At 41.1% G+C, this 12,020-nt stretch overlaps 1 protein-coding gene across 2 annotated transcripts in view; it reads left to right on the top strand.

Moving 5' to 3' along the window:
• Positions 1–11,798, top strand: part of rhpn2 (rhophilin, Rho GTPase binding protein 2) — a 50,931-nt gene extending 39,133 nt beyond the window's left edge. The window contains exons 10-15 of one of the 2 annotated variants that reach the window (XM_071535066.1): positions 2,567–2,686; positions 2,971–3,165; positions 4,920–4,966; positions 7,865–8,011; positions 9,994–10,149; positions 11,313–11,798. In XM_071535066.1, coding sequence (XP_071391167.1) covers positions 2,567–2,686; positions 2,971–3,165; positions 4,920–4,966; positions 7,865–8,011; positions 9,994–10,149; positions 11,313–11,579 — 932 coding nt within the window. In that variant the 3' untranslated portion in view covers positions 11,580–11,798. Of the gene's footprint in view, positions 1–2,566; positions 2,687–2,970; positions 3,166–4,919; positions 4,997–7,864; positions 8,012–9,993; positions 10,150–11,312 lie in introns of both variants that reach the window. The other variant, XM_071535057.1, reaches the window with a different exon arrangement.
• Positions 11,799–12,020: the final 222 nt, after the last annotated feature.

Here is a 12,020-nt window from a genome sequence, read left to right as displayed (position 1 = left end):
CTGTTGATTTAGTCTGATGCTGTTTGCCTGAAACTCTGCACTGACACCCTGCATTGGAAATCTGTTGCATTGGCAATCAGTCACGTTGGTAACACTTTACTATAAGGGTCACTTAATTAACAGTTAACTAATGTTTCTGGTAATCATTTACTAATGGTGTTCCTGTTAACTAAGGTATTAATTTATACATTATTTAATAGTTTATAATTTAATAGTCATTTAATATGACTATTAAATAATGTATAAATTAATACCTTAGTTAACATGAACGCCATTAGTAAATTACACATTAACTGTTAATTAAGGGTTAGTTTTAATGTTTGTTAAGCATTAACTAACCCTTATTAAGCATTAACTGTAAGGGTTAGGGTTAGCGTTACCGTCACGTTTACAATGTGTCGTATAGACAGACATACAAATATACAACAAATGTAACCTAACATAAAAAGGTAATTGTGGGAGAGACAAAATTGAAAGCAAATTAAACAATTAATGAATTCAGAAGCTTATGTATATGAAAATGTACATTGATATAATAAATCTTTCAATAATCTTGCCACAAGCATTACAGGCTGTGTAAGTAAAAAAGTAAGTCTTTTTTTAATACTTGCTGTGATTCCAAATGCCCCCTGTGAACAAACAAGTTGAAACTTGAACTTGAAGAAACAAATTGAAATAGTTTAATAGAGGCACTATATGGTGGTGGTGGGGGGGGGATAAGGGGTTAGAGTTTGGTCCAGTGCAGTCTGAATGGGACAGGACCGGGTGGAGGGGTGACAGAGCAAAGCCACTTTGAGTTTGGCAGCTCATTAACAGATTCTTGTGTGAATGAGGAGAATGTAGTAATTAACAGACTGTGGAGAGAGGATTCAGCCCAGAAACTGGACATAATGAAGAATGCTGCTGTAAACAGATAAACTACAACCACAGTTCAATATTAAAACACTGAATACTGTCTGACTAGTTAGGTGAATTCAATAGAAAGCTCTTATGCCTTATGATTTACCTGTTGAATCCACCTTTGGATTCATTTCTGGAACTATTTTGTATTATTTACAAAATGTTATTTTTTAAGTGAGCAACTACATATTCATCCACTGTGCGATGATTTTTAGCTGCACACAGTTTCCCATCGATCACCACCTTCACTTCCTATGGAAACAGGAAAAGTAGTCCCGGTAGTGCGAAAGAGTACGTTATTTTTGTATTTTTGTATCATATTTCATGTAAATTCTACTCTCCTTCACAAAGCTGCCAGACTTAGCCGCATGACGTACCAAAATGACGTACCATTTGCTTTATAGCTACAAGTTCTCATTTTCTCACTTTTGGTATAATGCTAGTGGCCTCACTTATAGTGTATGCTAAAATGTTAGCATGGAGCCCTATCACGCAATATGGTGTATGCTAAAATGTTAGCATGGAGCTCTATCTCAACATAGTGTAGGCTAAAGTGTTAGCATACAGCCTACTATCACTCAACATAGTGTATGCTAAAATGTTAGCATGGAGCCCTATCTCAACATAGTGTAGGCTAAAGTGTTAGCATACAGCCTACTATCACTCAACATAGTGTATGCTAAAATGTTAGCATGGAGCCCTATCTCAACATAGTGTACGCTAAAGTGTTAGCATCAAGCCTACTATCACTCAACATAGTGTACGCTAAAGTGTTAGCATCAAGCCTACTATCACTCAACATAGTGTATGCTAAAGTGTTAGCATGGAGCCCTATCACACAACATAGTGTATGCTAAAGTGTTAGCATGGAGCCCTATCACACAACATAGTGTATGCTAAAATGTTAGCATGGAGCCCTGTCTCAACATAGTGTACGCTAAAGTGTTAGCATCGAGCCTACTATCACTCAACATAGTGTATGCTAAAATGCTAAAGTGTTAACATGTAGCATCATTGTCGGTGTTGGGTAGTTCCGTAGTTCCATTTATTTCTCTGCCTTAGAATGTATGTTGCCTTCTGATTGTTGTAAAAGTAATGTTATAGGCATGTTACCATTTGGCACATCAAAAAAAAAAATGATCCAAGCTACATGGTTTGCTATTTCATGTAATTCATGTATTTCATTTTACACCATTTCTTATTAAATTCATCATCATTCAATTGTGGGGCCATTCAGCTTAAAAGCTTGATTATAACTTACTTTTTCGGCTGTGTTTTCTTATTCACATGAAACTTGCTTGTCTTGAATTTTCCTCTTATGTGATCTGTATAAGTAGCCTAGCTACTCATGGATTATTAGACGGATGGATTACAAGGATTATTCAGGTGTCTGGGTTCTCATTGCTTAGTGACTGGTTTCAGTAGTTTCATGTACATACTATACTTTGCCTCCTTAAAATATCTTGATATAGTTCATTTCTATCAACTGTGAAGAAGTGGATTTCTAGTGGAAGTCTTCTTCTATCCGGTCTATTCAATTATTGAGAACTAAGGCTCTGATATTATTATTTAAACAGACTGTCTGAGAGCAGACCCTCGATTTAGAATTTATTTGAAAATTCAAAATTAATAGGTCGTTCTTTCCCCCTGTCCTCTGTGTGACCAGTGAGTCCCAGCGATGATGAGGACCAGCAGGAGAAGACTTTGTCTCAGGTCTATGATCGCCTTCCCGAGGGACGTTCTCCTCTGGACATCCTGAAGAAGAGAGAGGAACGCCGCCGCATCGGTAAGACCCAACATGCAGGTTCAATACAGCAGAAGCCAGCAGAATGCAGTAGAACCCAGTAGATTCTGTCAGTCCCGTGGTTAATCCATATTTTAATAGCTGACTATGATCCAGGTTCCGCTAACTTTCCGTTGGTCTGACTTTCCCTCTTCCTCTCCTCTGATCTGTCTTCTTCTCCATCTCCCCTCTCCTCTCCACTTTCTCCTCTTCACCCCTCTTCTTCTGTCCTTCCCATCCCCATATCCTTCTCCTCCTCCCGCTGACCTCTCCTCCCTTCTCCTCAGGCAAAGCTCACCTTCGCCGGGCCATCCTGGGCCACGAGGAGGCGCTGAGGATCTACGGTCTGTGCCGCCACCTGAGGAAGCTGGAGGTCCTGCACGACATTCTTCAGGCCAGCCTGCAGCGCTCGCTCAACAAGTTCACCGACAACGACAATGAGGACGAGTTCACCGACTACATGGAGGCACCGGACATCATCTGTGAGTGGAAAGACAGCTACAGTATTTTCTGAGAGCGTGAAGTCAGTTACTGGTGTAAAAATATACTTAAAGGTGCAAAATAGGGCTGAACGATTTTGAAAAAATGTCTAATTGCAATTATTTTGACTGATATTTCAATTGCGATATGAATTGCGATATTAGAGGGAATGATCATTTTTACATCATTATTCTCATTTTCATTGAAAAACGTTTTAAAATGATTATGGTGTGATTTTTGCGGGGATCTGTACCAAACAAAGATGTTTTCTTAAGTCTGTAGAATATGGTGTGTAGGCCAGGACATCTCTGCAGCACCACAATATTTCATTTAAAATGGTATTTTGACACATTTCGCCTTTAACAAATATTGCGCCTCCTGTGATTTGAAAATTGCAGTAGACCATATTGCGATTTTGATAAAATTTCGATTAATTGTTCAGCCCTAGTGCAAAAAGTCCGAATTTTATGGTCCCATAGCACAAAATGACCAGAATATATCTGCGGGGGGTTGATAGGGTAGTTTATCAACACACACACACACACACACACACACACACACACACACACACACACACACACACACACACACACACACACACTAACTTTATCATTTATGTCAGTTATAGGCCACCAAGCTGTGTCTGCCACTGTTGTTGCAATGCCTTGGTCCCTAATAGAGGGCGATAAAAGTCATAGATTTAATTGAAAATGTATTCAGTGAAAGTTACTGAGTTATTTGTGTTTTACAAAAGAGAACATACATATGATGATACATATGGGCAAAGTTCAAACAAGGTTCTTTTAATTTTATCTCCTAGAATATATGACATGATAGAATATCATCAGACATTACCTGCCAGCTGAACCATGGTTCAGAGTCGTTTTTGTCTATAACATAGGAACATATAGAATAGAGTAGAACAGAATATGATAGAATTTGAGTGTGGAACAATGGTCAGTAAAAATGCTCCGTTTGCCGAAGATAACATACAAAATATAGAATAGGATGAAATAAAATAGAATAGCACAGAATAGAATGACTTAGCATGCAGGAGTATAGAATAGGACATGTGAGGGTAGAATAGAATGAAATAGGATAGCATAGAATACAATGGTACAGGATATATTAGTATTGAATAGGACAACCCACTGAGCAAAAGACATGATTTCAACGTCGCGTCTATGCTTTAGCTCTCATATAGCCCAGGATCATTACGGATATGTATAGACCTATTTTAGACCAAGCAGTAAATACACGTAGACATCACAATAAACTTTCACTTTTCAACCCCATTTAAACTTAATTTAGGCTAGACGGCTATGGGCCATTTAGACGTGTTTTAAACGTCTAATCAACGTAAAATTGCTCAGTGGGAAGTGTATAGTTTATTGGAGTCTCCATTTACTGTCACTGAGGTGACGGCTATTGTTCTTGCGGTTGACACAGAAACTCGGTCCGGTCACTCCAGCAACACCGCAACAAACACTTCACAAATGACACTAATGCCAAGCAGTAGCCATGCGCTGTCTGTTGTTTTATGAGGTTTGTCTTTCTGCAAACCGTTTCTAAAAGGGCTTTTGTATTGCCAGCCACACCTCCACATCTTGTAATCAGATGAGATAAACCAGACGTATTTCCAGGTACAGATGATGTAATGTTGACACTGCCTGCTTCTCTATGGAGGACATTTGAAGTGCGGCTGTGACAATAAACACAGTGGGATGACAGCTTTGTTTTCCCCTTCTCCCCATAGCTAAAACAGAGCACAAAGCAGAGCTGGAGGTCCCCGCGTCAACGAAGGTGAAAGTCAACGACTTTTTCCAGAGGCTGGTATGTGGGCTACTAATCCTCTTCCACTCACACCGCTGTTTTTCACATACATATGTTGGTTTATTCGGGACAGGACATGAAACGGCTCTGGGTTTGTGTTTTGCAATTTTAAAGCATACTTAATTATAACACCCAGAGTGTCTTTTTCTTGTCATTCCTGAATACAACCAGCCGAGAGTGAGTCTCCTGGAAGCTTTGGCATGGACCAACAGTCCGTACATAGTCTCAACTATTTCCCAAAGCCTCCTGGACTCTCAACAAATGCAGCACTAACACTAACCATGGACAGAGGTGCTCTGATCCTGCTTTGAACGACATACAAGTTATTCAACCAGAAATCAAAATCACCCAGGAGTTGAACACTGCCATTATAAATGAGCGCTGCTGTCGCGGGGAGAAAACGCACTGTAACGTTGGTGATTTTAAATGAACTGAAGGTTCCCATGGTCCAGAACCAGTCTCTTGACCCCATGAAACCTGTTCAACACCCATGATGACATTTTACAAATACATGGCAGTCAATCTGAAAAGAAGGCTGGTTTTCTACATTCCTGAAAAGTCGACTTATTAAAGATGCAAGGTTTTGCCTCGACAGCAGTACTGCTACACTCCTCCTGTGTCACTGGGACAACTCATCCTAAAAATCTATGCATTCATGGTCCTGTAAGGTGCTTTGGATAAAAGCCTCTGGGTATGTGTGGGTGTGTGTGTGTGTTGGGGGGGGGGGGGGGGTGACTCCCTCTGTCAGTCCTGTCTGTTGTGTTTTGATTCGGTGTCACTCTATAAAACCAGAGGGCTGAAGAGCGGGCTTTAAAGGACCATACTGTTTTGGAATGTTTTAGCCTGTTTACTACACTGCACACATACCTTACATTACTACTGACCATTTTTCAAATACCATACCTTTTAACCATACTCTTTTAGATTTATGTTTTTTCCTCTACTGTTCCAGCTAACATTCGTGCCCGGGTTTAGAAGTAATGGACGTTTGAATTTGGTTCTTAAAACTATTTTTTCTGCAGGCACTATTGTCTGGCGGAGACGTAGTGTTGCACTCAGAAATGCTTTCCATGCAGACACCCACACAACAGGTGTCACAACACCCACACAACAGGTGACAGTTGGTGTCCACACCCACACAACAGGTGTGGGCGTCTGCATGGAAAGCAATTCCGAGTGCAACAGAGAGTGCAGCAGAGAAGAATGGTGCATTCATGTGCTATCGATAAATTGGAAAAACAAATTTTCCACTTGGCAGTTCGCTATCGTAACTTTTTCAAAGCAAGAAGAACCCAAATCCACATCCCGCACACAGTGCACACACATCACCATTTCCTCTCTTTGGGTCGGACTTAATTTTTGACATTGTTTTCACACCAGAAATGAGCCGCAGCAGGGTCTGAATCTGGTGAACCTTTAGAAGTTTTCGGTCTATGCCCGAGTCCACATGGTCAAAATGACCCAAACTTGGCAAAAACTTTGCACCAAACGATGTAGGTGTGAAAGGCACCTAAGACAGCTGAACTGAGTATCAGAAACACAATATGAAGGAAAATGGTTGAACAACAACAAAATGCATTAACAACAAGTAAGAAAAACAATAAACCTATTACTATAGCTGTGAATAGTTATGTGGAATTTATAACGTTACACTTCTGGAAGAAAAAGATACAAATGCTGAATTAATTTCTAAAATGCTGCATATTCACAAAGTCTCACCTGAAGTTCATCATTCAATATCTGGAGTAGGTGTCCATTTTTTCAAATGGCCGGAATCATTTAGAAACCAAACTCCTCAAATGGGAATCTATTGTCTAAGTCTCCTGAAAGAGACACTTGTATATATGTTTACCATTTTGCTAACACTTATTTAACGTTAATTCCTAGATCAACAAGCATCCACTAGTAAGGAGGTCAAGGGTCAGAGCTGTAGTTCCCAGACAGCAGATTTAAAGTATCTCTATGAATCAGTTCCTCCCTGGGTCCTGCTGGAAAATCCTTTCCAGTTCTTTATAACTGGGTTCACTCACAACCTCAGTGACGAGGCTCAAATCTCTTGAGATACGAGGAGTACGGTGGCCCTGAGGGTCAAAACACAACATTTCACAAAACACAACAACATTTCACAAAACATTTCAGAAAGCACAATGGCATTTCAGAAAACACAACGACATTTCAGAAAACACAACAACATTTCACAAAACATTTCAGAAAGCACAATGGCATTTCAGAAAACACAACAACATTTCACAAAACATTTCAGAAAGCACAACGACATTTCACAAAACATTTCAAAAAACACATTTCAGAAAACACGATATTTCAGAAAACACAACATTTCAGAAAACACAGCGACATTTCACAAAACACAACGATATTTCAGAAAACACGACATGAAAACACGACATTTCAGAAAACACATTTCAGAAAACACAACATTTCAGAAAACAACATTTTTTGTGAACATTTTGTGAAATGTGTTTTCTGAAATGTGTTTTGTGAAATGTTGTGTTTTCTGAAATGTTGTGTTTTGACCCTCAGGGCCACCGTAGGGAGAGATGAGGATAAAAAGATAAATCCAGCAGTATTGCTCCATACAATCACTATGATGATAATTAAAGGCCGAGAGATTTTCCTATCAGATATGAAGTGTATTAATAATGGAAGATAGGAGTTGCCTGTTGAAGTTAGTGCCGTTGTAACTGTTTATTCTGTTGGTAAGACTAGGATTATCTCGTTGGATTTTAACAAGTTTCCCCCTCAGGCTTTCACTAAGCTCTTTGTGCTTATGCAGTTGATTCATATAATCCGGCACAGTCTAGAATACCCGCGTATTAACCCCAGTGTCCCCGCCCCGTCTCCATGCAGGGCCCTCTGTCGGTCTTCTCGGCCAAGCAGCGGTGGACGGCCCCGCGGACGATACGGCTTCGCCCGGACGACGGAGACCTGGGCTTCACCCTGAAAGGAGAGCCGCCGGTCCAGGTGGTTTCCCTGGACCCCCTCTGCCCGGCAGCCGTGAGTTCGCCCCCTCATACTTCACCATTGACTGACCAGGGGGAGATATTGGCAGAGCTATGGCGCACCCAGGGATGCACCTAAACTCAGTGTACCCGTCTTTTTAGGGTGACAGTATATTTTGTGAATATTGCGATATTTCCTGCGATTTTGAATATGCCCCCCCCCCCCCAAAAAAAAAAAAAAGATTAAAAAAAAAAAATTCCCACCCCTCCCGGCCATGGCACCATGTTAATTCAGCCTGTTTTTTCTGGAAATAGCAGGAATGAGCAAATTATACTAAATGGGCGTTGTTTCCTCCAATGCTTGAATAGTAAGATCAAATTTCTAGCTTGTTAATAATAATGATTATTATTGTTATAGCCTAGAAATTGCTGTAATTTGATGTAATTTGGAAGAAATAAAATAAAATATTCCCCCTAAAAAAACCTGAGAGAAAAAAAAAAGAAAGACCCCCCCCAACCGTGATAATATCGGATATTGCGATATTTTGGCAGGACAGTATCGTGATATTACGTTTTGGATATCGCCCAAGCCTAGGGGACAGTCATATTGTTAATGTAAATCCATTGTGTACATCACAGAAAGTACTCTTTAGTACCTTTAAAAAAAAAAAAAAAAAAGCAGAAATTGATGCTTTTCTGAAAATATTTTGTATTTATTGTTGTTTTTTGTGTCATGATGATCACCAACTGGCTGTTATAGTTTACCCTCCTCTTTATTTACCACTACATCACTGGGTGCATCTACAGTAGGGCTGAACAATTAATTGAAATTTTATCGAAATCGCAATATGGCCTACTGCAATTTTCAAATCGCAGGAGGCGCAATATTTGTTAAAGGTGAAATGTGTCAAAATATCATTTTAAATGAAATATTGTGGTGCTGCAGAGATGTCCTGGCCTACACATCATATTCTACAGACTTAAGAAAACATCTTTGTTTGGTACAGATCCCTGCAAAAATCACACCATAATCATTTTAAAACGTTTTTCAATGAAAATGAGAATAATGATGTAAAAATGATCATTCCCTCTAATATGGCAAATCATATCGCAATTGCAATGTCAGTAAAAATAATCGCAATTAGATATTTTTTCAAAATCGTTCAGCCCTAATCTACAGCTTCTAATGCCAGAGGTAAACTGAAGCTCGTTCACGGACCTCTATTGCCATGCTCAATACTTTTTTTTCCTGTATTAGCAAAAGCCAGATGCACAGATTACTTCACGTTAACTCATGATGCCTACAGCAGGATTAACCGACAGGGAGCAGCTTTGTCTACGGCGGGAGACCCAACAGCGTGAACTTTCTAATACGAAATGAAACAAAGTCATTCTTGGAAACCCGAAACAGGATTAAGCCTCAGAGAACACTGGGAGCTACCCCTGCCCACTCTGGCCGCTAATTTAATTAAGAATCCGAGTCTCTGCCCAGTGCAATCCATTCAGGCTGACGGCTCATTAAGAGGCGCTAACAAAGAGCTGTGCAGAGAACCAGATTAGCGGTATTACATAAACCCAGCCAGGCCAAACTATTTATGACTTTAATACTCCGTTCAACAGGACCGCGATTGTAGAATTGACTGATTCCTGCGAGCTGTGTTGACACGCCTCTCGCTAAAGTGGATCGCGTTATCAGACAGAAATAGCCGAGCTTGATTTGATAAGGCAAGTTTCCCACAGCTCAGGAATGATGTGCTCCGGTACAGTTTGGAGTGTCGTCACCTTGCTACACACACACACACACACACACACACACACACACACACACACACACACACACGCAGCCACCATGTTCCAAGTGTTTTACCTCATTTAAAAATAGCTTTGTCCTGGATTGCTCAGACTAAACCAGAGTGTTGAAGGAAAGGTGAACCCAAATCTGTTCCCCTGCAAATAAACCCGCAGCTGTGAATACTGACTGTTTCATTGGCCCTCCTCAGTAACCCCTCCTCTTCCTCCTTATCTCCGGTTGCCCAGGCCGACGGGCTGAAAGAGGGCGACTACATCGTTGCCGTGGGCGACGCCGACTGCAAATGGCTGGGCGTGAGCGAGGTGATGCGGCTGCTGAAAGACGTGGAAGAGGAGGGGGTTAACATCCAGGTGGTCAGCATGATGGACAGCAACCCGCCCATGGTAAGCCACACCCCCCTTCCTCTCCTATTGGCTCAGAGGAAAGTCATCCGTCTGATTTCTCTGATGGTGACAACAAATTGGTCTTTGCATCAGGTGGCTAACCAGCAAGTCTCAGATTTCTCTTTTGAGGTAGTGTTTCCCACAAAGGGAAATAGACCATACTGTTTCCCATGAGAAAAAGCTGAGAGTCTGAGATCTTACAGCCAGAAAGTAAGCTGACCAACCCAGAGCAGAAGAGCTTCCTTTATTTGGATTGTGTATGAAATGGTATAATATATGCCAGTAGCCAACATTTAACGACAAAGGGCTAAAGTTTGTCATTTTGCTGTGGACTAATCCACAGTTGCACATAAGATATCACATAAAAACATAAGTAAAAGTCAGATTATGATTCTGGGTATTTATTGGCCTTCATGTTAAAACTGTGACAAAAAAACTTTAAAGGATAACGCTGTTGTTTTTTAATGCATTTCTTACCGTCAACAAATCCCATGAAAATAACAAAATCAACAATGCGTTTGCTCTACTCCCGTTACTTTCTGACTTCCTACATTCCGTTTTTAGCCATTAACCCGGAAGTCATCGGCTCCAATTGTAAGCTAAAAACCTTTAAATACAGCTCACAAAGACATAGTTTACATTTTAAAAATCGCTAACTGTTACCATGAAAAGTCAGGCTGCTGTAGTTATTACCAAATCAAATTCAAATGGGAACAAATTCTTCATTACGCCGGGGACTATTTTCTGTGCTACGGAACTACTTTCCTGAGATGGAAAACGTGTTTACAGCCGGCTTATTAAGTTGTTTGAGGAAAAAGTGGTCCGGCCCGGTGCATGGTGATGATGAAATATGCTGCAGAGCAGCAGCATGGCTCTGTGACGGGTTTTTAATCGTTTTTTTAATACAATGGAGTTCTATGGCTGCTGGGACATGGCTGCATTGGGACCCGGATACATGGACGAGACTTGTTAGTAAAACAAAATTATTGTTGATTTTGTTATTTTCATAGGATTTGTTGATGGTAAGAAATGCATAAAAAAATACCAGCCTTATCCTTTAAACACTAACTGACTGACCCAATATATTGACCGGTCTTTGACCAAACAAATGCATCCACCTCTTTTCCACTAAACGTCACCTCCGACCTCTCTCCTCCGCCCAGCCGGCTAAGAGCGCCACCTTCTGCGGGAACCTGCCCAAGACCTACTCCATGATCTGCCTGGCCTTCGACGACGACGACAAGAACCCCAAGTCCCGCAAAGTGACCAAGAAGTCGTCCTTCCTCAGCTGGGGCCTCAAGAACAGGCTGAAGAGCGCCAGCACCCTCAGCCTCCCCACCGCCGACCACTCCGGCACCCTCCCCTGGAACAAGCCCTGCCCCACCTTCCCCAGCTCCAGCTCCTACAACAACGACAGCGGCCTCTACTGAGTTAGTTACAGGCTTATGTTTTTTCCTTTGGTTGTCCACTGGAATACTGAGCAGTGGTTTATTTAGCCAATATAATGATGACATCCCTGCCAGCAACCTTGGAAAGTGGCTGTACCAAATATGTGGGTGCCTATGTTGGTACATGGGTGCCTCACCAGCACAGTTTAACTGAACTTAATGGGAAATTCTCCTGTAGCTTGCCAGTAAGCGTACAGCGGGGGGAAAAAAACATACCAGTTATCATTCCAGTCTATATGTACACAGAGCTTAAACCATCATCTTATTACGGTGTCTTGGCCTTGAGAGGAAAAACTCCAAATGTATTGAAGAACAAAAACGCAGTTGTACAGACAGACCCAGTGTCGGTTTCTACCGGACTGCAAGAGTTCAGTTCTCTTGTGGTTTAAGCGGTCCCTCTGTAGCTTCATGTAGCTACACACT

The sequence above is a fragment of the Centroberyx affinis genome, unplaced genomic scaffold, assembly GCF_046629955.1.
Source record: "Centroberyx affinis isolate AG114_WGS23_722 - 3 ecotype Tasmania unplaced genomic scaffold, CSIRO-AGI_Caff_v1 ptg000172l_1, whole genome shotgun sequence".
In the NCBI taxonomy this organism is placed as follows: Eukaryota; Metazoa; Chordata; class Actinopteri; order Beryciformes; family Berycidae; genus Centroberyx; species Centroberyx affinis.
The sequence above is the reverse complement of the archived record's forward strand: the minus strand, read 5'-3'. Positions and strand labels throughout refer to the sequence as shown.